This window comes from Saccostrea cucullata, unplaced genomic scaffold (genome assembly GCF_032062105.1).
Source record: "Saccostrea cucullata isolate Sc308-1 unplaced genomic scaffold, CSIRO_AGI_Scuc_v1 ctg1197, whole genome shotgun sequence".
NCBI lineage: Eukaryota > Metazoa > Mollusca > Bivalvia > Ostreida > Ostreidae > Saccostrea > Saccostrea cuccullata.
In genome coordinates, this window is record NW_026923547.1 from 113962 (window position 1) to 139782 (window position 25821).

The 25821-nt window shown below is 33.9% G+C and overlaps 1 protein-coding gene across 1 annotated transcript; it reads right to left on the reverse strand.

Annotated features, from left to right (window-relative positions):
* Positions 1–7779: 7779 nt before the first annotated feature.
* LOC134264276 (calsyntenin-1-like) lies at positions 7780–24458 on the reverse strand. Its single transcript, XM_062746577.1, has 17 exons — positions 24285–24458; positions 20194–20343; positions 18747–18939; positions 16201–16409; positions 15598–15744; positions 14914–15105; positions 14337–14603; positions 14026–14210; positions 13673–13802; positions 13310–13464; positions 12969–13120; positions 11657–11955; positions 11073–11249; positions 10770–10915; positions 10407–10530; positions 9959–10146; positions 7780–9671 (listed from the first exon to the last, which is right to left on the reverse strand). The coding sequence occupies exons 1-17, from the start codon at positions 24346–24348 to the stop codon at positions 9522–9524; spliced, it is 2928 nt and encodes a 975-aa protein (XP_062602561.1). The 5' UTR covers positions 24349–24458; the 3' UTR covers positions 7780–9521.
* Between the last annotated feature and the right edge of the window lie 1363 nt (positions 24459–25821).

The window sequence follows — 25821 nt, forward strand, 5'->3', positions numbered from 1 at the left end:
GATGTACATGTGTTTGAAAAAAATTTCATTTTAGCATTTCAAAATGTTACATTGATTAACAGTGTTCTTGCCTTTCTGTTATCTAATGTTGTACTATAGTCGATATCATTGTATGGTAGTTTTTTTAGCTCTACTGGTCAGAGACCATAAGAGCTTATGCAATAGTAAGGTGCCCATTGTCTGTCCGTCTGTAAACAATTTTTCAAAACGCTACTCCTCCTAGAGTTTTGGTCTGATTTTAATATAACTTGGCACACATGTAGACTATACTAAGATACATAAAATAGTGCATCGGTTTTTGATTTCGATGAACGATTGTTGCCATGGTTACTAAAATTGAATTTTCTGTGAAATTCCTTTAAAATGCTACTACTCCTACAGTTTTGATCTGATTTCAATATTGCTTGGCACACAAGTAGACACAAAGATACATAAAATAGTACATCGGTTTTTGATTTCAATGAACAGTGTCGCCATTGTTACTAAAATTAGAAATGTCTGTGAAATTCCTTTAAAACGCTACTCCTTCTACAGTATCGGTCTGATGGCAATGGTTTCTTTTCTCATCCTTTTTTAGCTCTACTGGTCAGAGACCAGAAGAGCTTATGCGATAGTAATGCGTCTGGCGTCCGTCCGTCTGTCCGTCTGTCTGTCTGTCTGTCCGTCTGTCTGTAAACAATTTTTCAAAATGCTACTCCTCCTACAGTTTTGGTCTAATTTCAATATAACTTGGCACACAAGTAGACTACACTAAGATACATAATTCTGTGTATCGGTTTTTGATTTCGATGAACGGTGTTGCCGTGGTTACTAAAAATAGAAATTTCTGTGAAATTCTTTCAAAATGCTTCTCCTCCTACAGTTTTAGTTTGATTTCAGTATAATTTGGCACACAAGTAGACTACACTAAGATACATAAATCTATGTATCGGTTTTTGATTTCGATGAACAGTGTTGCCGTGGTTACTAAAAATAGAAATTTCTGTGAAATTCTTTCAAAATGCTACTCCTCCTACAGTTTTGGTCTGATTTCAGTATAACTTGGCACACAAGTAGAATACACTAAGATACATAATTCTGTTTATCGGTTTTTGATTTCGATGTACGGTGTTGCCGTGGTTACTAAAAATAGAAATTTCTGTGAAATTCTTTCAAAATGCTACTCCTCCTACAGTTTTGGTCTGATTTCAGTATAACTTGGCACACAAGTAGAATACACTAAGATACATAATTCTGTGTATCGGTTTTTGATTTCGATGAACGGTGTTGCCGTGGTTACTAAAAATAGAAATTTCTGTGGAATTCTTTCAAAATGCTACTCCTCCTACAGTTTTGGTCTGATTTCAGTATAATTTGGCACACAAGTAGAATACACTAAGATACATAAATCTGTATATCGGTTTTTGATTTAGATGAACGGTGTTGCCTTGGTTACTAAAAATAGAAATATCTGTAAAATTGTTTCAAAATGCTACTCCTCCTACAGTTTTGGTCTGATTTCAGTATAACTTGGCACACAAGTAGAATACTATTAGTTACACAGTCAGTTAGTGACCTAATACGGAGTCATACAGGATGTGAAATGGAAATCCGTATTGGGCGAGGCGAAGCCGAGTCCCAATACGGATTTCCATTTCACACCCTGTATGACTCCGTATTAGGTCACTAACTGACTATGTAACGAATTTATCCCGCTGAAGACCTTTTTCAATAAAAAAGAAATATTTGTGCATATTATGAAAATATTAAGTTTTAATCCAATAATAATCAACATAAAATATCGTTACGGTAACAAGAAATTTAACTAAACTACCTACGTAAATTGTTTCTTAGCCGCCATTTTTATTTACATTAACAACGCTTCGAACGGAATCGCGTGCCCGATTTTAATATTACTCCTTGGACGGAGACGTAATATGGAAAATTTCAGGGCGTCACGTGATCAGCTTTTATCCAATCAGCAATCTACAAATTTGTCTGAAGCGGGATAAACTAAGATACATAATTCTGTGTATCAAATTTTAATTTTGATGAACTGTGTTGCCATGGTTACTAAAAATTGAAATGTCTGTAAAATTGTTTCAAAATGCTACTCCTCCTACAGTTTTGGTCTGATTTCAATATAACTTGGCACACAAGTAGACTACACTAAGAACATAAAGAGACTTTATCAACGATCATTATTCTATATATTGCTGTTGTAAAGTTTCAAATCCCAGCTGCTTAAGTACTCTTCTCTTCCTTCGCTATAAGTTCAAACCAGTAGAGCTTCAGTCTCGACAGAGACTTCTGGTTATTAGTACAAACCAGTAGAGCTACAGTCTCAACAGAGACTTCTGGTTTTATGTTCAGAGTTTTGACTTTTGTTTTTGCAGCAATGTATGTGCATATCTTTCATGCCAAGAATTAAGACAATAAGATGATACAGAGTAGGACACTACAATTGAAATTTTTCATCCTAAATCATTAAACGTATTTTCAACCAGGTTCTGCTGCCATCAAACTTAGATGCGCAGACTTTTGATCTCAGTCTCACTTTAACATACTATATATAAATATAGAAAATAAAGGTATATTTAAAAATAGGAAATAAAGGTATACAATGTATGTAAAGGAAAAGTGAGACTGAAATCAAAAGTGGCCTTGTTAAGTTTCATGGCCCTGAGCCAGGATCTAAAGGTACATTACATTAGTATTCAAATCAACTCTCATGTAATCATTTTATTTTACTGCGCATTGATTTAGTGTTCTCCTAAATCTTTTAATTATCATGAATTATTTCATGCTTGATAGATGGCTATTTAATTTTTTTTACTCTCTTGTCTACAATTAATCTTAATTATAACTGGCTACATACTGTAATTGTTTAGAAATATGTATGAAGACATTTTGACTGATTAGGTTTAAAATTGTGAATCAAGTCCAGTCGGGTAATACTAAAGGTTAATTCCACAATATGGCCTACCATTAAAATTTGCAAACATTAAGAGCAGTCAGCACATTATGCCATTGATGTATTTTGCTTAAAATTTCTGTTCTGCATAATAAACTTTATGTTGTAGGTAACAATATGTTTGTTTATTCTGTGTTTTATTCCAAAGTGTGATTATGCATGTATATATTGTATGTATTTTGTTTTGGTCTTAAAAGCTTTGAGCCTTTTGTGAAGTACATGTGACAATCTACACTCTGATGGAAATTTTTTTAACTGAACTAATAAATGACAAGTGTGTTAAAATTCTACCTAGACAAGATTGAATTTGTCTGAAGAATAAAATAATGGAATTTTTAATGTACTTTTCATCTATATATTTTATTGAAAGGGTGAAGGGTGCATCTATGTTTATTTTATTGTATCAGTAATTAATTTGGGGCTTACATTTTTAGCTCCTCTGAGCTGAAAGCTGTGTCCAGCATCTGCCTTTCATGTGATCTTTCATCTAAAATTTTCTACTTCTTTTCAAGAACCAATGGGCCATTTTAAACAAAACAATCTCAAAACATTCTTGGGTAAAGGGGAATTAAAGTTTTAGCAAAAGAAAAACTACAGTGCAGCCCTCCTATTTATGATGGTTGAAAACAAAATTGAAAGCATGCTTTGTTGCAGGAACTAATCAGTAAATAACACTCTACTCTTGTAAAAGAATCAATGTTTAAGTGTATAACTCGTAAGCTAGCAAATTCTTAGCAAAATAGTGTTGCTTAAAAAGGGCATTTATGTCAAAGTTTAAACTTGCTTGATGTTGCAATTAGTCATTTATAAAAATGACCATTCATTTTAAATTGATTGGAATTACAATAGAATTTCCTGCATTCAGTAGATGCCATATACAATGTATATTGAAAGGTCTTTACGCCCCTGTAAATAAAGATTTGGAGGTATATAGTTTTTGCCCTGTCCATCCATCTGTGTCTACTAAAACTTTAACCTCGCTCATACCTTTTGATTGGTCGGAGATATGGCTTTCATAATTTACAAGCTAAGTGTATTCCTTGTGACAAGACCTTTTCTTATGTACCAACATATTTGACCTATTGACCTTGGAGTAATTTTGTAAAAAAAAAAAAAAAAAAATAAAAAAAAAAATTCTATGTTTTACCGTCTGCACTTTTGAATGTTTTCATATTTCGCATTTATATTCATTTTGGCAATAAGGCTTTTCCATAGGTTTACTAGTAAATGTTAATGACCTTGACCCATTTTTAGGTCACCTGAGTCAATCAGGTGACCTATTGCTATCCGTTTTCGTCCGTCATGTATCGTGTGTTGTGTGTAAATATTTGAACATTTTCAGCTTCTTCTCTGAAACTACGAACCAATTTCAACCAAATTTGGTATACAGCACCTATGGGTGCAGGGGAACAAATTGTGAATTTCATGGTCCCCGCCCCCCTTGGGCCTGAGGGGTGGGGCCAAATCCACTAAAATTAATGAAATCTTTAAATATCTTCTTCTTTACTCCTGGACATCAAGCAGGCAAACTAGTAGCATAAATATAATGAGCATTGAGTCCTCTACCAAAATTGTGAAATTCATGGCCCCAGGGTCAGGGGTTCTAGTGCTAGGCCAGGGCTATATAGATTAAATAGTGAAAATGGATCATTTCTTTGATAATCTTCTCCTCTGCTCCTGGGTATTAAGTAAACTAACTAAGTACATAGTATGATAAGCAAGAGTGCCTCTTCCAAAATTATGAATTTCATGGCCCCAGGGTCAGGGGTTCTGGTGTTAGGGCGGGACTCTATTGATTATACATGTATAATGAAAATGCATAAATTCTTCTCTGCTCCTGGGTACTGTAAACCAACTTTTATTCGCGTGCGAGAAATTTTTGCGAAGTTCGCGAGAGCCTCGTCATCGCGAATATTTCTCGCCGCAAACCGGTCCTTATAGTATATTTGTCTATTAAAAACAAATGCAATATGGCTTTGATCACGAAAATTAATCGTCGCAAACTGGTTTATCCCTGGTAAATCGCAAAAGAAAGTCGTCGCGAATAAAAGTTGGTTTACAGTATTAAATAAACTAACTAAGTACATAGTATGATAAGCAAGAGTGCCTCTTCCAAAATTATTAATTTTATGGCCCTAGGGTCAGGGGTTCTGGTGTTAGGGAGGGGCTCTATTGATTACCGGGTATATAGTGAAAATACATGAATTCTTTGAAAATCTTCTTCTCTGCTACTGGGTATTAAATAAACTAATTTAGTACATAGTTATGATGAGCAAGAGTGCCTCTACCAAAATTATGAATTTTATGGCCCCAGGGTCAGAGGTTCTGGTGTTAGGGCGAGGCTCTATTGATTATATAGTGAAAATGCATAAATTCTTCAAAAATCTTCTCCTCTGTACCTGGGTATTAAATAAACTAAGTAAGTACATAGTAGGATGAGCAAGAGTGCATCTTCCAAAATTGTGAATTTCATGGCCCCAGGGTCAATGTTTCTGGTTTTAGGGTGGGGCTCTATTGATTACATAGTGAAAATGCATTAATTCTTCAAAAATCTTCTCCTCTGCTCCTGGGTTTTATGCCAAGAATCCAAGTATATATATTTATGATGAAGAACTGTGCATCTAGCAAAATGGTTAATTTCCTGCCTCCTGGGTCAGGAGAATAGAGGGGGGGGGGGGTTTACATAGTTTGAAAATAAATTAATGCTTTGAAATCTGCTCTTTGGTATTAATCAGCCATTTATGATGAAATAAAATTTATGATTAAATTTCCAAAATTTTAAAATATGTGGCTCCAGAGTCTGTGGTTCCTTTGGGATGGGGTGCACAACTGGTTATAAAGTGGAAGCGCATTTTCTCTTTGTTACTCTGATCTATCTCTGAGTATTAAGTAAACAGAGTAAGCATGCTAAGTTTATAATTATGATAAGCAATGGTGCCTCTTTCAAAATTGTGAATTTCATGGCCTCTGGTTTAAAAAACGAACCAAATTCAATTGTTGAAAAGTTGTTACATGATACTCATGCGACCTATAAGGCCCGTGGGCCTCTTGTTTAAAACAAGAGGCCCATGGGCCACATCACTCACCTGAGCACTGTGGCTAGGAAAAAGTAGAAATTGGTTTATTATTAAAAAGTTTAAATCTTAAAGTAGTCCCATGACCAATCATGGCTTTGCTATTCTTGAGAAGAAGATTTTTAAAGAATTTTCCTATATATTTCTATGTAAAACTTTGGTTGGCCGTTTTGCCCCCCCACCCCCCTACCCCGGGACATGATTTCAACAAACTTGAATCTTCACTATCTGAGGATGCTTCCATATAAATATGATCAATTATAGCTTTTTATTTTGGAAAAGAAGATTTTTTGAAGAATTCTATCTATGTAAAACTTTAGTCGTCCACTGTGGCCCCGCCCTACCCCCGGGGGTCATGATTTGAAGAAACATGAATCTAAACAACCCGAGGATGCTTCCATATAAATATGAACAATTATGGCTTGGCTATTCTTGAGAAGAAGATTTTTAAAGTATTTTCCTATACGTGTATATTTTTATGTAAAACTTTGGTTGGCCATTGTGGCCCCGCCCTACCCCCGGGGGTCATGATTTGAACAAACTTGAATCTACACTACCTGAGAATGCTTCCATATAAGTTTCATCTTTCCTGGCACAGTGGTTCTTGAGAAGAAGATTTTTGAAGAATTTTCCTATGTATTTCTATGTAAAACTTTGGTCGGCCATTGTGGCCCCGCCCTATCCCGGGGGTCATGATTTGAATAAACTTGAATCTACACTACCTGAGGATGCTTCCATATAAGTTTCATCTTTCCTGGCACAGTGGTTCTTGAGAAGAAGGTTTTTAAAGAATTTTCCTATATATTTCTATGTAAAACTTTGGTCGGCCATTCTGGCCCCGCCCTACCCCTGGGGGTCATGATTTGAACAAACTTGAATCTACACTACCTGAGGATGCTTCCATATAAGTTTCATCTTTCCTGGCACAGTGGTTCTTGAGAAGAAAAAACATGCCACCAAATTTTTATTAATTCCCAATTATCTCCCCTTGAATGAGGACGTGGCCCTTCATTTGAACAATCTTGAATCCCCTTCACCCAGGGATGCTTTGTGGCAAGTTTGGTTGAAATTGGCCCAGCGGTTCTTGAGAAGAAGTCGAAAATGTGAAAAGTTTACAGACAGACAGACGGACGGACAGCTAGACAGACGGACTACAGACAAAATGTGATCAGAAAAGCTCACTTGAGCCTTCGGCTCAGGTGAGCTAAAAATGTTTACCATGGCCTTTTCTATTGAACTTTTAGTATTAGGGCTTATATAATTCACAGTTGCAAGGCCTTCCTTTGGATACCAACAATATTGACCTTTAATGTTTAACCTGCTTCTGACAAACTTTAACCTTTGCCATAATTTTTGTACAGTTGGTTTGTTTCACGAATGAATTTCTTTTGACAAGGAGTTTCCCTTGATACCATTAATGTTGACCTTGACCTAGCAGTTTGACCCACTTTTTAAAAACTTTCAACTTGGGTGAAACTTTTGAATAGGTGGAGCTTGGACTTTTGTATTTCACAAGTACATTCATTGACAGAAGTCCTCTCTTTGGGTTACAACGTTTCATCTTAATTTGACCTTGGAGTTTGCCATGCATTTTATAATCATTTACCTTTGCCATAAGCTGCTATATAGAGGCACCAGTGTTTCACAATCACATTTTATTTTACACTTTAAAAAGGTCCATTTCAATCTTTCTATGAACCTCCATCTTAAAGAGGTTTTTTTTTCTCTCTTTGTTAAAATATAACTGATAAATTTTATATGATAGCTTTTTATTTACAAAAATGATTAACACTACATGCCATATTCACTGTGTGGCCAAATTGTCAAAATTTTCCAACATTTACGCTTAAAAGAAATTCCTCAATAAAGACAAGTTTGTGTCTAGTTTTCCTTTGGATTTATGCAGTTTAAAAAAGGCTCAAATAGCAAATGATGATAAACCTATGTATAATAGTACATACAGTATAAATCAAAGGAACATGGTGGCAGCAAAGTTCATGCCATTAAAAGAAATTTGAAAAGCAGATATAATAAGTCTAAAATGCCCATAATCATAAACTTACATCTAAAGTGCAATTTAAAATACTGTATTATGCAAAAAATTACATATTTTATTGCTGAAAACTTTTAAATTAACTACATGTAGTCTGTTCATGGAATGAAGATATCTCTTACTACTGTATATACATCTGATAAAATTAATTGTCAATGAATGTCTGTGTGGAATGAAATGATTAAAAACAGTAAAAATTATGGAATGGACAAAATTCTTTTAAAATATTTAAATATTCTGATTTCACGATTACATCCAAGAATTACGTAAAAAAAACAAAAAAAAAAAAAACTTTTCATTTACTGGACACTGGTATAGAATATCATTAAACATAAACATGTATCATTCAACAATCTCAGTGTTGGTTGTACATACATGTACATGTATATATATGCAATTTAAAAAAACTTTCCTATAAGGATGTCTCAACAGTGTTACACATTAGGGGATTAGGTGTGTTTTTGAGAATAAGTCTGTATTGATATGAGAAATATGTTGAGATTGCTTAGCTACAGACACAAAAATCACATACATTGATAATCACAACACATAATGTAAGCCCTGAAATATCATAATTCCTCTAAAAAGTAAATACTGAGCCCATGATTTTAGAAAACAAACAGATGAAAAGTGTAAACATGTACATCATTTTAACTGACTAAATAAATGGAATGTTATAAAAAGTGCTTTTAAAATAAATCAAAATTTAAAAAAATAATTATAATAAAGATTATACAACCTTTGCTAAAATATTCACATCAACGTTTACATTACATTTATTAATTCTATATATACAAATATCAGATTCACAACACGTGAATGATAAAGATAGATTTCTTTTAAAAAATGGAAAGGTAAAACTTGATAAGAATTCTTGGGGAATAAACTGAATGCAAAAAAAAAGAGGAAGTAAATATAATAATTATGTAGTACGTATGTGTACCTTTGACTGTCAGAAGTAAATGTCATCCACAAAACTTCACCTGCAGTTTTAAAATTAAACCCTTGAAAAAAAAATACTCTTCGAGTAACAGCACCATACATAATAAAACAAACACAACATAATGACAGAATGTGGACATTAAAGCATCATGATCACCATGGCAACCCTACAGAACGTGAATGTCATTGATATGATATTCTTAGGTACAAGTCTTAACAATAACAGCTCAATCAACAATTGTACTTGCTTGTATGAATAAGTTGTGCACAATTGTGCTGTGATTTTTGAAAAAGAAATGTATGTATAATAAAACTTCAAATATTAAACATTTCTCACTTTGACATACTCCTTCTTACTAATTTTTCAAGTAAGTAATAGAAAAAAAAATCACAAATCTTAACTCGGTGGGATTTACACCAAATGTAAGTTTTTAAAAAGTTGAAATCAAAAAATTTATTCGAAATTCTTTGCACTGAAGTGTTTGATTTCTATTTTTCCTCACAGTTCATTGTCCCATTCTAACTCTTTTTTGGGGACGGTTTCCTCGTCTGAGGAATCCTCCTCATCCTCATGATAACTACTGCAGTCATCCTCAGAGTCACTGTCGTCCCTCATAGACTTCCCCACACCCTCATCATAATCAAACACCTACAACACAGGGAGAAAGTTATGTTTAACATTGCCCTATCCAAAGTCCCATTTCCTTTTTACAGTTACCGGTAATTCTACAAAATTTTTCATGGCAACAACTGTCTGATATTTCAGTTTTAGAGGAAAATTATTTCAAATATATATGCTCTAAAATGAACACCACAAAACTGAATCAAATGAAGAGATAAGTCTAAACATAAATTCTGCACAGTCATTAATGACATCTTTATCTAGCGTCATTCATTCGTTATAAGGCTTTATAAAGGTATGATGTGAAAACTTACATGGAGTGGGTGTGTCTCCTCATCCATGGGATTGACAATGAGGTTCATTTCGTTGTCCCACTCCATCTCTGGCTCCACCTGCACCACCTGGGTCCTTCTGTGGGCCGCCCGGATTCTGATGACCCCAAGAATAATCATAAATAGGAGGAAGCCCACACAAACCACAATAATGGCCACCATACCCACATCTGATCAAGGAAAAGACAAAGCTAGTTTTACACACAGTAAAAGATAAAAAAAGAACATGTAACTTTAACTTGCTTTTTGCAAGATTATATACATGTATGGTTATATAAGTATATTCAACAACACAATTTTGCTTTCACCTGAGGCCTGTTCAACAAAGCAAGCACTCCTGGACATTTCTGTTGGAGGTATAGGGAATTTTAGTGAGTGCTCGCGAACGTTCACTCTGTTGAACAGACGTATGATCCTATGGCATACTTACTGGGAGAGGCTGCCCCGACAGCCATATTGCCTGTACCACTAACAGAAGGAAGCTGGATGTGCTGAACAGCCTGCTGGGCTCTCAACGGCAGGATCACATTGTTTTCTTCTTGAACCTTCATTATCTAGAATAAAAGAATAATGGCTTGTACTACATGTACTGTAAATGTTATTTTATTCCATGAGGTCTAATTCTGTGCAATAATTTCTGTCCAATCCATGAGTAGAAAGCTATGCAGACATCTTGGATTGTCATTATCAAGATGTCATTACCATATTCAAATAACAATTTGTAACCGACCAGTTTTTGTTTCTCTATGTATAATGTGCATGTAAGTCTTGCTTATATATAGTGAAATAATACCTTGATGTCCATGGTATTGCTGATAAAGCGACCATTCTGTGAAGAACATGACAAATGGAAGCTACGTCCTGTAAAGGGTTTATCTTTTTCATGGACGTAAAGAATTCCTCTCAGCACCAAGATATAATCCTCGATGTTATCTGCATCTAAAATAATGTCAACCTCATAATGAATGCTTTGAAGTATAACCAATTTGCTGCAAGATTGGATCTAATTTCAGTATCAAAACAGACACATGTATCATAGGAAAAGCTGAACTGTCTAAAGTGTATGCGTAAAAGGTGAAGGAAAAAATCCACTTACTCGAAATGACCAGGCCCTCACTAGTTTGTGTGCCCTCAATTTTCATGTTGAACTCATTCATAATGGATGTGGGCAGTTCAAGCCTTTCATGGTAAAGATCTAGAGGGGGATCTGCCTTAACAGTGCACATATCTAGCAGGATCAACTGGGCATCTGAAACCTTGCTAGTGGTGTCTTCTGTTGACAAAATAATAATCATTTCATTGAATTGCATGAAAACATAACTACCATTACTTTATGTATTTAAAAAATGAGCACATTAGGACTTGTCTTTGTGCCTTTTTGTAAAACAATGTACATGCATAATTTAACAACACTCTTTATACCATCATAATATAATGAAATATAATTTATTTTTTTAATCTTTTATATCTGTAAAGGCTTCAAGGTACACTAAAACTCGTTTAGTACTAACACAGATATTGCAAATTCAAAGACATAGTGAAGTTATCTTGGATCCCCAATTATATTAATTTAACGAATTTAGTATATGGATATAATGAATTACGGATATAGCTAAGTAATTCCATAGGTCCCAGTGACTTCATTATAACCGAGTTTTACTGTAATAAGTTTATACTTACGTTTTGCCTTCTTCCTCTCCAATTTGAGCTGTAATTTCTCCTCCTTGCCCAGTTCTATGTCAGAATTACCATCTCTAACTTCATCTTTTCCCAGAATGTGGTTCACTTTTCCTCCAGTTCTCTCCACAGCAAAATCTACAGATATATTGATGTCCTCAAATATCCTCAGCCCGGCCTTGAGTCTGTCCTCGTTGGCACTGAGGGAGGGGTGACCTCGCAGGGTGATGGAGGGGGTGGCTGCTGGTCTGACCAGGATATAGCTGTCTACTTTAGGGAGGAAGGTTTCCACTGACCCACAACTGAAAATAATTAGTACAGTTTTGTTTATAATAAACACATCCTCATCAAATATCAAACCAATGCTTGATATCTAGTTTGTAAAATGAATAATTTGAAAGTACAAAAAATGCCACCTACACAATTAGTCTATCTTTACCTATGTCCAATGTAATTGTGACCATTCAGAATTAAAAACTAGAACTGTCCAAACGGGACAAAATACCCCCCGCTGGGTTTTTCAGAAGTAAGTTTTTCCATAAGAAAGAAATGGACCAGACACGAATTATGATATTTTTTTTCCAGTGACCTTGAACTTCCACAAATGACCTTGGGTCAAGGTCATGACACACCCTTGGGTCATGGGCAATCTTTGTGTGAAATGACAACCTACCAAGTTTATCCATAGGAAAGATATGGACTGGACACGAATTATGAATTTTTTCTTCCAGTGACCTTGAACTTCCCCAAATGACCTTGGGTAAAGGTCATGACACACCCTTGGGTCATGGGTAATCTTTGTGTGAAATGAAACTTACCAAGTTTGTCCATAAGAAAGATATGGACCGGACACAAATTATGAATTTTACTTCCAATGACCTTGAACTTCCCAAAATGACCTTGGGTCAAGGTGATGACACACCCTTGGGTCATGGGCAATCTTTGTGTGAAATGAGAACCTACCAAGTTTATTCATAAGAAAGATATGGACCGGACACGAATTATGAAATTTTTCTTCCAGTGACCTTGAACTTCCCCAAATGACCTTGGGTCAAGGTCATGACACACCCTTAGGTCATGGGCAATCTTTGTGTGGAGTAGTAGATTCTAATGTCCCTCTGTAAGAAAGATATGGACCGGACACGATTGCACAGACAGACGGACAGCTAGACAGACAGACGGACAAGGTGATTCCTATATACCCCCCCAAACTTCGTTTGCGGGGGGTATAACAAGTGCCAATACTGTTGTCATAATTTATGAAAATGCATCTTTATTTAGGCACCCTATATGAAATAGTTCATCAAGAACTTACTGAATAGCTGTGGACACTGTGAGGTTTCGCCTGCCTGGAGTGGGGAATTTCCTGCTGTTGATGTAGTGGACTTCTCTCAATAAAGCCTGTACTTCAGATATATTCTTACTCTGAATTCTAAAGTCTGTCATCTCCCTATTAAAGCTCACAGTCTGCAAAAACAGGAAAATAATATATGCTGTGATCTTTTCTATACACATGTACATACTACTTCTCTAACTGATTTTGATTATGCTTGCAAAAATGAGCATTAAGGTTACAACTCTAAGGGTACAATAAACGAAAGATCAGAAATTCTCTCACAAAACCCACAGACAAGATAACATAATACAGATTCTTACTGTTCCACTGTGCATGGCACTGAGAGCACTAAAGTCCAAGTTTTCCTGGCAGTTGTTCAGACATCGAATGACCCTCTCACTTTCTGTCTTGCCCTTTAAGATTGACAAACCAGCCAAATAACCACGGAAATAGTGGTTAAATTTATGATGACCACCTGAAAATACAATGTATTTTACTGGTCAATGTTTTAGAGTCCTGCTACATTGTGTATTGCTACATTTTTTAAACTCTGAATAAAATGAACCCAAAACAACTGAAAAAAGTGGAGGTTACACTTGTCCTACTGTATATGCTCTCCAAGGGCAACATCTTCTTAATATAGAAGCTGTTCAAAAAGTCAGAAACCTTGTATTAGAATATACCTTCCCAGCATGCTCCAACAATGAGTTTGGTGTCATGAACTTTGTTTGACTTGTGAAGTGGCCAATCATCAACCACTTCTGAATTGTCATCACTGGGTATTACCAGGTTCCCATCAACAAACAACTGAACCTAGAGGCAGGAAAAATATATGTCAAAATTAGAAGAACTCGGACAAAAAAATAACCGAATTGTATAATAAAAATTTAAATTTTATGAAATATTTAATCAAAAAGATCCCAAAATACCCTGGTACTTCATGACAACATAAACCTCATATACAGGACAACATTTAGACAAATTTTGAGATCATAATAGCCTTTCATTCATGTAGTATTTAAAACACTGTACTTACATGAGGGAAATTCATGCTGATGGCATAGTGGTGCCACTCATCTCTTTGGTTGATCTCTGAAATTTTCCACCGCCATTCTGCGGGTCTAAAGACCTCCATGTCGGAGGCATCAGATGCCTCTCTACGGACTAGGAGAACCAGTTTATCTCCATGTACAAACAAGGAGTAGTGGTGACGATTCATATCTAAAACAAACAAGCATTTCTTAAGTTTAAACTGCTTCCCAAAATGTTTGACATTCAATATTTTTTTATGAATTCTAAATGTTTTCTGAATACTGATTTCTGTTTATGAAAAAGTTTAAAACTTACTATCCCCGTCAGACATGCAGAGGATGTGCTCCTTGGGGTACTTTTTATCCTTGATTTCAGAATGTTCATGCTTCATCCACATCATAATGGAGAAGTGCTTATGCAGGGTGTGGTTGAAGACATTTTCTGGCACCTCCACGGCATTGTTTTCACCATCAAAGTAAAACACCTGGTCACTCTCCTTCCCGTCATCAGTGGGCAGGAAGCGTGTCCAGGAAGACGTCAGGCTAGGGGATGGCAGCAAGTCTATACCGTGATCATTAGCACCTAAAAAATTAATTCAGTGTAAGTTTCAAAGAAATCAAGCATATCTTCTAGCAACATCACATTCAAATATCTAAGTATGCCAGTTTTAAACATAAGACGGAGTAATGAAAACAGGGAACCTTATATATTATTAAAGAATTTCCAAGAAAAAAATATCTTTTCTCCATTAATTACATTGTGGACATCAATGTGTGTTCACCTTTCCGGTTCCATCCTCGACTTCTTTATTAACAAATGACAACAGATGATCAATGTCCGGGCGGTCAAGAAGCCATTCATTTAGCGTATTGATTTTGTTCGTCTAACTTACCACACAATTTTCTCTGTGAGGAGATGGAGTATGTGTCGCGGTCGCAGCCCTTGCCGATGTGACTGGTTGCCAGCTTCATTTGGAGGGTCACCTGGTCTGGGGTGCAGGTGTCATCACACCATCTCAGGATGGCTTTGGGGGCCACCCTCTGTTTTCCACTGCCAGCCAGGTACTGGAGGTGGTCTGGGAAATCTAGTGAGAGAAATATTAGATTAAGAATGAGGATCATATAGATCAAATGATGCTTATTTTAAAATGATTCTTCTATCTAAATCATAACAATAATGAAATCATGTTTAGAACTTATCTGGAGATGACTGAAAATTGATAAAATATTCAACAAAGAATAATAAAAAGATTTAAATAATGGTATTTTTTCAATTCCAAAGTTCTACAATAGAATTAAAATTTTGATTTAATGCCAATGTCTTGACCTTCTAGTCAATATCTTATTTTAACTTCATGTTTTTACAAAATACCTGAAAAAGTGCTAAAGTTATCAAAATAATCTACAGGGAAATTCCTTATCTGTAAAAAAAACTACTCAACAGATTATCTTGTCAGAACTTAATCAACATATTAACAGCTGGTGAATCCTGTCTGAACAAACACAGCATGTTTGCATTGCAACAGATTTATAGAAAAGCTTCCTATGATACAAAGTTATCTGTGATATCCCCTTACTTGTCCATTGTGGCTTGCATTTTTCCCGGACTATGACGTTGATAAATACCGCCTTAGACTGCCTTCCTCCACAGTCTCTGGCGATGATTTTCAAAATAAAGTTATGTCTATCTTGGTAGTAGACTTTCTGTGTGTTACGAATGTTTCCTGAAACAAAGATGAAATATAGTTGTAAACTAAAATAGTTTGTTTCTTTTTATAATGAAAACAAAGATCTTATGCAATACCGGTATATTGTCAACTTTTGGGATCTATAATCATCAAATGCAATAAGATGCCACATAGAGTATCATTTCTTCATTACCCTTCTTCAATCAAAATTTTTAAAAACATTTTTATGAAATATTCATGATCATATTTTTAAATATTTTTATTCCTATGAAATGATTAAGCAACCGAAGCACAGACAAAGAATACAAGTATTCAGTAAAAAAATACAAAATTTTATATCAGTTTGCCCAGATTTTTTCTGGCTTAAACACATAATTATCCACATCACATACAGAGATTTTACTTGCCCTGCATGATTAGACACGACTGGAAAACTATAATTGTTGATCTCTGTAAAAATGCATACTAGACATATGCTTTATGACAACTCACCATTCCTATCTACAGAGAATGGAACATTCGGGGTTTCCAGTTCATATTCACAGATCTGTTTGAACTCTTTTGTCCTGTCTTTGTCGTGGGCGTGTAGCGTGAACAAGGGGTCATATAACCTGTCCTCCTCCAGATCCACCACATAGTCAGGCTTATCAAAAGTGGGGGCAAAACGGTCCACATCCTCCACCCGAACGAAAATTACAGCTCTGGAAACAAAGGTCATTTTATCATAAAATTATTTCAAATAAAGACATTATCATTGATATGAACTACCAATATAATTAATTATCAAAAAAAAAAGTAACGGGTATATCATATACGTAACTGGTACTGTGTATTTAGATATAAAGTATTTTATTATTCTGATCTGGAGAGGGGGGAGGGGGAAATAATAATCAACTTGTTACTCCTACACTGAGTTTGAGGAAAATGAGAGATATTTGCAGATGATTTGACCAGTTATGCCATATCGTTTAATAAGGAACTGTTTGTAAAAACAATAACTTAAGTCTATGGCATTCTTTTCTGTTTTAAATTTATTTGATTTTTTTTTCCAGGTATTAAAATTTCAACAATATACAAATTTTCTATAACTTCAATTGATAGTTACCACAAAAAAATTTCTTTTTTTTTTTTTTTGCCTAGATATTCTATTAACACATCAAACGAATTCTGGACATTCCTGGCTATTTATCTGTTGACGAGGAACTTGACGCTTCTAACTCATTTTCACCTAATTTAATCTCTCATCACCCTATAATACTGTCTGTCTATCGTCCCCTTCTCATTTTCTCCTGTCTAAAGTGTAACTGACTCTATTGACTGGGGGTCTATCTCCAACAAATTTTACTGGGCTTCTATCTTCCTGTCAGAAAAATCAATAGAAGACCAATAGCAGACACTTATTTCACACCAAGAATATGCAACAAATTATAATTTGTGAGAAAACTAACTGTACTACTTAGGTTGTTAAACGTTTCTTCCAATAACCATGATAACTGGGTAATAATGTTACTCTTTGTTAAATGTGTATTTTGACATGAATACATCCTCAATTTCATCAAATTCTGCTTCAGATGTTATTTACCAAGGAAATAAACTTTATCAGTTCATGGTATTACAAACACCAGTCTACATGTATTATCCAGTTTTTAGTCATATTCTGAACCACAAAAAATGGCTGCTGTAGAGAAAGCTATTTTCAACATGTTCAATAGGGCAATTAAAATTTCTATTAGTTGTAAAAAATCAATTTTTCTTACATTCAGAATGTGATTTCCTGACTAAAAAGCTATTAAAAATTCATCTTAGTCAAATAGATCGTTAATAGTTTCTCTGCTCATTTGAACATAACTCAGCATTTCCATCAATCAAATGATATGTGTATATTATATTATTTTTCAACAGAGGAAATTTACCCAACAAGTATCTCTTGTACCTAGTCCCCATCAAGGCAACTCAGTGGTATTCACCAAGCTCCAAAATATTAATAACAAGATTTAATCGAGTCTGAAATTAAATGAAGCTGCAGGAAATTTAGGCCCCCTTTTCTCCCCCATTGGTACCTTCATTCTGAGTGGTTAGCTATTACTTAAGATTATAATTATTAAAATAATCTCTAAAAGGTTAAAAATCAATTGCTCCCTTGGAGTATTAAATGATTTTAAGCAGAAAAACTCCACGCTACCACTACTTGAATAAAACTGTATTTCTTTTCTATGTCTTTATACAAAGCATTTTGCGGACGTCTAACTCTAAATTGTTGAAGGCATACATGTCTGTCAATTACTGAATTAGTATAAGTTTTGTTCCCATGCAAAAATGTCTCCGCAGATAATGCAATTTACCTAAACAATTTTTTTAATTAAAAGGTCTTCTGTCAAACTTTTTTTTGTTAATACATAGATTCTTCAAATTCAAAAGGCTGGATGGCTGATAGTCATGTTTGAAAAGGGTTATTTACATTATGCATATTCATTCTAAAAACAGACAAAATGAATCAAGTTAATTTGATCAATGAGAGGAAATCTGACTTGAAAAGGGCAGAATTGTACAATTGTTCACTTAATTACACATAGGGAGCCCAGCAAAACTCAATCAATGGGATCTATACAGTACCACTGCCTAGTTGGTCATTCAATGTCTCCAATGGAAATTGACCCTGATTAAATATTTATCTACCAAACAAATTGTTTTCAAAACATCTGAGATGTGGTCTCCTACCATGCAGATATAAATTAATGTGCATTCATGTGCAAATACTGAATATGTTGAAAATTTAGGTTAATGCACTACTTGTACCTCAGCTTTTCTTGCTAACTTAATGCATATTTTACATAAACTGCAAATTTTTTTTAAATTTTGTTCATTTTTTTTTTGCATGCATGCTTATACACATAATTCACATTAACTGCTTGCTACCTGAAATTTTATTAAGTTTGTCAGGCACCAGATGGTTCCCTGCACAGAATAAGAAATTTATCTTGGAGTGGTCTAATGTACATTGTCAAGCTTTCTCTTTTTTTTTCAACGTTTTAAATTACCTGTTTGATTCACGTGCTGGTTGCCCACAATCATAAGCTATCACGGAGAACTTGTACCGTTTCCGCTTTTCAAATGAGACCTTTCGGCCATCAGCTACTTTCAATTGGGCTTCTCCTGTGGTTCTGTCCAATAGTTCCACAGTAAAGGGAATGTTCTTACGAGGGGAGATAAGTCTATATCCACATATAAACCCTGAAAGTGGAAAACAGTTAGATGTATTAACTATCACATGAAATCATTTAATAATATGGAATATTGTGAAAAATAATTATACAGCTTTTTAAAGTTATGTCTTTTAAATCTCAAAAATTCATAAATGGAAACCTTTTAATTAACTATGTACAGGTAGTATTTGAGCACTGAGTGGTGCAGGTAGTTAATTAATAAATAGAAATCTCATAAGTTTCCTGACTTCTGACAAAATTATGCTATGAGCTGCCAATACTCATTAAATAGAAATAATACGTAACCTAATTTAAATGCAGCGACACAGATTTTGATTTAGAGGAATTCTGAGAATCTTAATTTAAGGTCGTAACATCAATCTGACATGCTTATAATTGCACTGAACTAATTCAACTCTTAGTATATCTCATTTATCTTATCATTCAGGTTGTGAGTACAAATTACATATTAACCAGACAGTCTCATTGTCTAGTGTCCAATAGGCAATGTTCTCTAAGTTCTAGACCACTTCAAAGAATTTTAAGCAGCATTATTCAAGAGAATAAATTATAAGCAATTATATGGAATTTAATCAATACACTGTTGCTATTAGAAATTTTTGTTTCTACAATGAATAACTTTAGCTTTCAAATATGTAGTTCTTTCAATCCGATATCATGGCTTTTTCATAAAACATAGGTATAAAGGTTTATAAACACAAGATTTTATAAATAATATTATCATTATATATGTACATATTTCAGTTCTTCTGCCAAAATTGATTCAGAAAATCAAGTTAGACAATATCAGATATATATCTAAATTGACCTAGCATTATGATAAAGCTGCCAAAATCTGGTAGGTCTACATGATAAGTACAATTTTTGTTTCGTAAAACGTTAAATCAATACTGCTTTATTGGACTATTCTCCTGGTACATTCATGTAGAAACAAATTCAGTTTTGCTCACAAAATTGGGATCATTAGTTTACACTGCATAAAAGCCCCAGTGACATTTACTGATGAGAGTACAAGTATTTGTCTGAAGTTAAATCATGCTGCAATAAGTGAATGTTCACAGGCAATAAACATGGTTGAAATACCATTGAAATTCAAACAAAAACAACAACAAACAGAGTGTTTTACACTAGAGAACTTTTTTTTTTATTTTTAACATTCATTGAAAACATGTACGGAGCCAAGGGTATTTTTCTAATTTTGAACATCTAATACATCTACTAATAATCTGTAAAGGAAAAGGTCGAGGTGTCTGTCACTTACTTGCCCCGCCCACAGTGTCCTCATCTGTGGCTTTGAGTGGCTGATCAAGCTGAACTACCCGACTTCCTTCTGTAATGTTCCCATGAAAAACGGGAAATCCCCTACCATTTTTGAACTTTGAGTTTATTACTGGATCATGTGCATTGGTCTCTGAAAGGAAAAAAATATTGAACTTTATGAATACATAGAAAATTTCCTAATCTGAAAATTTAAGACAAAAAAAGATATTTTTGGATCAATCTGAATGAATAAAAAATAAAATATTAAAGATTTCCTGATTATAATTTGTTTTTCTTGTCAGTAAAGGAAAAGAACACAGGTTAATTATAGATCAAAATTTATCAAACAATTCCCTCCCATTCAAATTTCTAGCATCAACTAAAATATATTATCTATATTATAGTAACCTTCACTAGATCTAATTACAGTTAGTTAGACCCCTATGTTTGAAGTTATCTAATAAGCTGATTATCAAGAAATTCAATTCCAATCCAAAGAACACGCAAAGCTGAAATTTCAGTTTTTAAATAAAAAAGTTATACATCAAATATCCTCAGCTTTTCATATAAATTGTGACTCAAAAAAAATTACAGGACATTAGGAAGCTTTAAGGCATATGAAAAAGACATTACAGCATTAAAGAGAATTCAATACTCTTGAATCATGCAGCGGCTATGCCATTTTTTAAAAAAGCTTTAGGATTATTTAAATTTTATCTCTTGATTTTTTAAAGTGAGGCTACAGAAAAGAAATGATAAATTTGACAAGAAATCTCCTTGACAACATTTATTCTGTCCCTGACAAATAAAAAAAATCAAGATTTAATTCGGAAATAAATTCCAAATGAAGACAGGTTTTTGGGATTGTAATCATGTTTAATGTTCTTGCTGAATGCAGTTAGACTGACATATGTCTCTTAATATTAAGTGCTAATCACATAAAACTTATCAACATTTGTTAAAATATACTCATTTTTTAGCCACTGGAATATAAAAAATGAACTTTCTGAATATCAAAGACTATTGTAAGTGAACTAAACTTTCTCAAGGTAATGAAGGTATAGCATTAGCCATTTTCATCTTTATTAATATCACTGATGTTTCCATGATGGTTTATCTACAATGATACCTGAGAAAATGACAAACACAATATATTCTACTAATTAATCACTGTGTTAACTTCCATGAAACATGACAAGACAATTCAGTCACTCCTGTTTTAAACAAGTGTTAAATGAGCAAGTAACCATATCTGTGTATTCATCATAGAATGAAAAGTCTCTCGGGCATTGGCCTATTACAAACTTGTACAAAATGCAACTCTGTCAAACACCTGTATGACAGGGAGCCATTTTCATTCATAAGCCTTGTCTGTCCCTTCCCCAAGGCCCAGAGCCTTTTATGTGGACTAAAACTGCAAACCAGTTAAATAACAAGAAAATTAACAACACCTACACTAATTTTCAATATCTGACTCAGAATAAAGGTGTAGCAGAAAATTCTCTTCATGTCTGATTTATCACATTTTTTAATTATGAAATTTTCCGTGAAAATAACAATAAGATATTATATAAACAAAGACGTTAATCTTATTTACAGCAGGTGTGCATTTCTGTTTAATCCTGCCATCTGACAGGCAAATAATAAACGTTAGCATACAAGTTTTTGTCTTTTAAATCCAAGACAAAATAATTTTTAAAAAACAAAAACCAGCAGAATATGTGCAGGGAATAAATATTGTGTTCTCTAAAGGCTAAAGCCAGGAGACATACAAAGAGTCTCATATCGACAAATCCATCTATAAATCAAAGAATACGACTTCCTTTGTCATTTACATTAAATCAACCTCAAAGAATGCATCTAATATTTTGATATCTAACTATGACAGTATGGTTAATTTAATAATTAATATATGGAATATTGATTTCCAATGTCTCAAAAGAGAAGGGAAAGAATTTCTCAGATCTACACAAAAAGAATCTTTACAGAGTAGCCAAGGCACATAGAGCACCTGAACACTATAAATTCCCAAGATATTAAGCCAATGATCATAAAACACATGGAATCTATAAGAACCAGCACCTCTGATTGCCACACAATGGGGGATAATAATAAGAATCCTCTTCCCTTTGATGTCTGATAAGGCTGCAGCTGGTTGTGTACATCATCAACTGTCAGGTTTGATTTACCTGAATACTAACCAGACCAATCACAGGGTCAAAAGGTTAATGATTAACATTCAAGAAGTACCACCCCACAAACTACACATTCTATAGAAGAAAAAGGAAATCGCAAATTCTGTACTATAAAAAAAAAGAAAACTTATTTCAGTCTATGATATTGAAAATAAGTTAATTATGAACTCCACAGGTATTCTGGGCATAGTGATTATTAATTTCATTAAAATGCACTAGATATGAAAAGAAGAGATTTAAAGAAAAATTTTATTATTAATATAAAGTAGTTTTTTGGATCATGGTCACTGATCCAGCAACGCTTACCATGCTTACTGAGGATAGATTTATATATGGTCATTCCAGCTCATGAAGTCTTTATTAACAAGATTGTAATACATGTAAACATTGGATTATTTAATATCTCAGTTTTAATATTTTTAATGGCCCAAAATTACAATTATTAAAGTTATTCTCAATAGAAGTTAACACAGTTATTCTGGCCTTTGTAGTGTATCATGAATTTCAAAATTAAATATGCACTTTTTTGAAAAGAAATCCCCTAAATCAGTAATTCACAACAATTTTTTTGTAAAAATCAAGGTTTCTTTTAATTTTACTTCTTTGATCATATGCATTGATATTACAAGTTTTGCCTGTTATTGACATGCTTATGGAAATTACAAGACAGCTAGTCTTTGTATAAAACTATCAATTTACCACAGCAATAAAATAAAATCAAAATTCTGAAGTTTGAAACATCAAAGTTAGACCAAATTAATCTATGCTCCTTGAAATACCAAATATTTTAAAATATTATATATAACCAGTATATTAATAGTATATATTTTAATGGCCCAAAATTACAATTATTAAAGTTTTATACTCAATAAATTTTACCACAATTTGCTTTTTGTTGTTTTACAGACATTAATTGAACATAATAAACATATATTTTAAATAAAATGTGTATGTGCTCTTTATTTTAGAAGTTATTTTTATTTTTGATTTCAGCAGTTTATTTCAAAGCCCCAAAATCAGTAACTCACAATTTATTATTTTTTTTGTAAAAATCAAGGTAATGCTAATTTAATTTTTGATAAATAAAATCTTTGATATGCAAAATTAATCATTCTGTTAATAAACATTAAAAGCATTGAATCATGACATGCTTTATGAAAATTGCAAGACAAATATTTTACAAAAACAATATTATTTTATAATACTGTTTAATAAAGTGTATATACATAAATGAACAGTTCTAATTATATTAAAAGTTAAACCAAATTAATCTATGCTCCTTGAAATATCAATCATTTTAAAATGTTAAATAATAATTAACCTAATTATTCTTGTATGTGATGAATCTATCAATATTTCTATCTAAAAAGAAAGTTGGCAGGGTCCTTTACTTGTGTTGGTGTAGTTAACTTTGTTTTTGTTTCTTTTTATTTCAAATGAAATAAAACTCAATAACTTAACAAATAAGGACAGACTAAGTTTCTCAAAATTGTCAATTTTTGGACTAGGTCGATAATTAATTTAAAGATCAAAACAACTTTTGGAAAAGATCTTAATGTGATGGAGTGTCAATAAAAGGGCATTTCATTCAGGAAAAAAAACTATTCATGATCATTCTGGGTCCTTATTCCTTGATGATGATCACAGGTCCCTTTTTGAATGTGGAAGTTTTCCAAATTAAAATAGAATAAATTTTATTATTAATTTCTCTGTTGTACATAATATCAACGATTTTATATCCTCTTTTGTTATAAAATTTCATCTAAGAGAACAAATTGATATTTGTTGCCATACACGAGTCTAACATGCACATGTAAATACAGTGAGCTACTGTCAGTACAAGCCAGTGCAGGGGGTTCTCGCACCTGTCTAAGTCTCCACCTTGATAATCACTTACCTGACATTCCAGAAATAAAATCCATTAAAACAAGGGTCGCCCCTATAACCCATATTGCCTTCATTGTTTGAAATCTCGTAAAAACGAGAAAGTATCACTTTGTTGTCTTCAGTCGACTTTTGTTGTGGCCTTCTATCGTAGAAAATGGCTGACAATTGATTCCATTATGCTAATGGTGACGTCATGGTAAACACTTCCGGTTTCAATTCCAAAAATAACCATAGAAAACCGGGAAAATCCGAACAGCGAATTTAGGTAGCCTGCTAATGGTGGAAAACACATTTCGATTTATTTATATCTAGTCATTTTACAATGGATTATAAACCGAAGTCCAAATGACTGGCCAGTCTGGGCAGGCCCACGGTCCACCCGACGTAAAGCCCACTAAAGGTGGACCACTTCCTGATTGGGGCTTAACTTTTATTTTAGACTCCTGAACTTAATGAAAATTACGCGAACTTTTAGTATCGTAGACCTAAATTATGTATCCGTCACCTGATATTATTGTTCCCCGCTTTCGCGAGAACGAGGAGACATTAAATCTCATTCATCTATAAGTCTGCCGGTCTGTATGTATAGCTGTCCGTCCGTCACAAAAACTTGAATCCTTCTTATATTTTTTGAATGAGAAGAGATAGGACTTTCATATTACACATGTTTATTATATGTCGATAAGACCTTTCTAAATACAGTATGATTTTTGACCGCGTGACCTTGACCTTGAACTTTGACCTACTTTAAAAATAATTAAATTTTACTTTACATATAAAGTACATAACTTATAAATGAGAAGAGATACAAGTAGGGCTTTCATGTTAACGATGAATATATATATCGCATATGACAGGACCTTTTTAAGTACACTATGACTTTTCATCTTGAGATCTTGACCTTGAAGTTTGAGCAACATATATTTTTCAAATATGTCAATTTTTCCTTCCTTGAGAAGAGATATATAGCTTTCATATTGCACCACATGTGACAAGATATTTCCGAACACGCTATGATTTCTGACCCCTTGACCGTGACCTTCACCATTGACTTAATTAAAAAAAAACAAAAGAGCTCCATTAAAACGGGAGATGAGCTATGAAAGAACAAAAATAGGGTCGGGTCATTGAAAAAAATCTTCTTACGCAGAGTGAATACGGCGCGGATCTAAGGAGTTTGATTTTAATATTAGATTGTGTATCATGTGTATGTAAATTCTAAATAAATGCTACAAAAGTAAACCAGAGTTTTGTCCCCCGCTTTCGCGAAAGGAAGGGGACATTAAATCTCATTCTTCTGTCCGTCCCTCACAAAAACTTTAACCTCGCCCCATCTTCACAAGCCAAGGGTTTTCGGTCCGCTTCACTTACCACAAAGGGAGTGAAGCGGACCAAAAAAACCCTTGGCTTGCGAAGATGACCTTGTCCATAACTTTCGAGTAACTGGAGCTATGACTTTCATATTTCACATGTGTATTCCTTGTGACAAGACCTTTCTTTGGGTACCACCAAATTTGATCTTTTGACTTTGACCTTGGAGATGGCCC

Excerpts from the sequence above, each read along its gene's own strand:
- LOC134264276 (XM_062746577.1), bottom strand. The coding sequence starts at position 24,348 with ATGAAGGCAATATGGGTTATAGGGGCGACCCTTGTTTTAATGGATTTT. Across the intron at positions 20,344-24,284 it reads TTTTATTTCTGGAATGTCAG|AGACCAATGCACATGATCCA; the intron begins GTAAGTGATTAT and ends TTTTCCTTTCAG. Across the intron at positions 14,211-14,336 it reads CTGCATGTCTGACGGGGATA|ATATGAATCGTCACCACTAC; the intron begins GTAAGTTTTAAA and ends TGTTTGTTTTAG.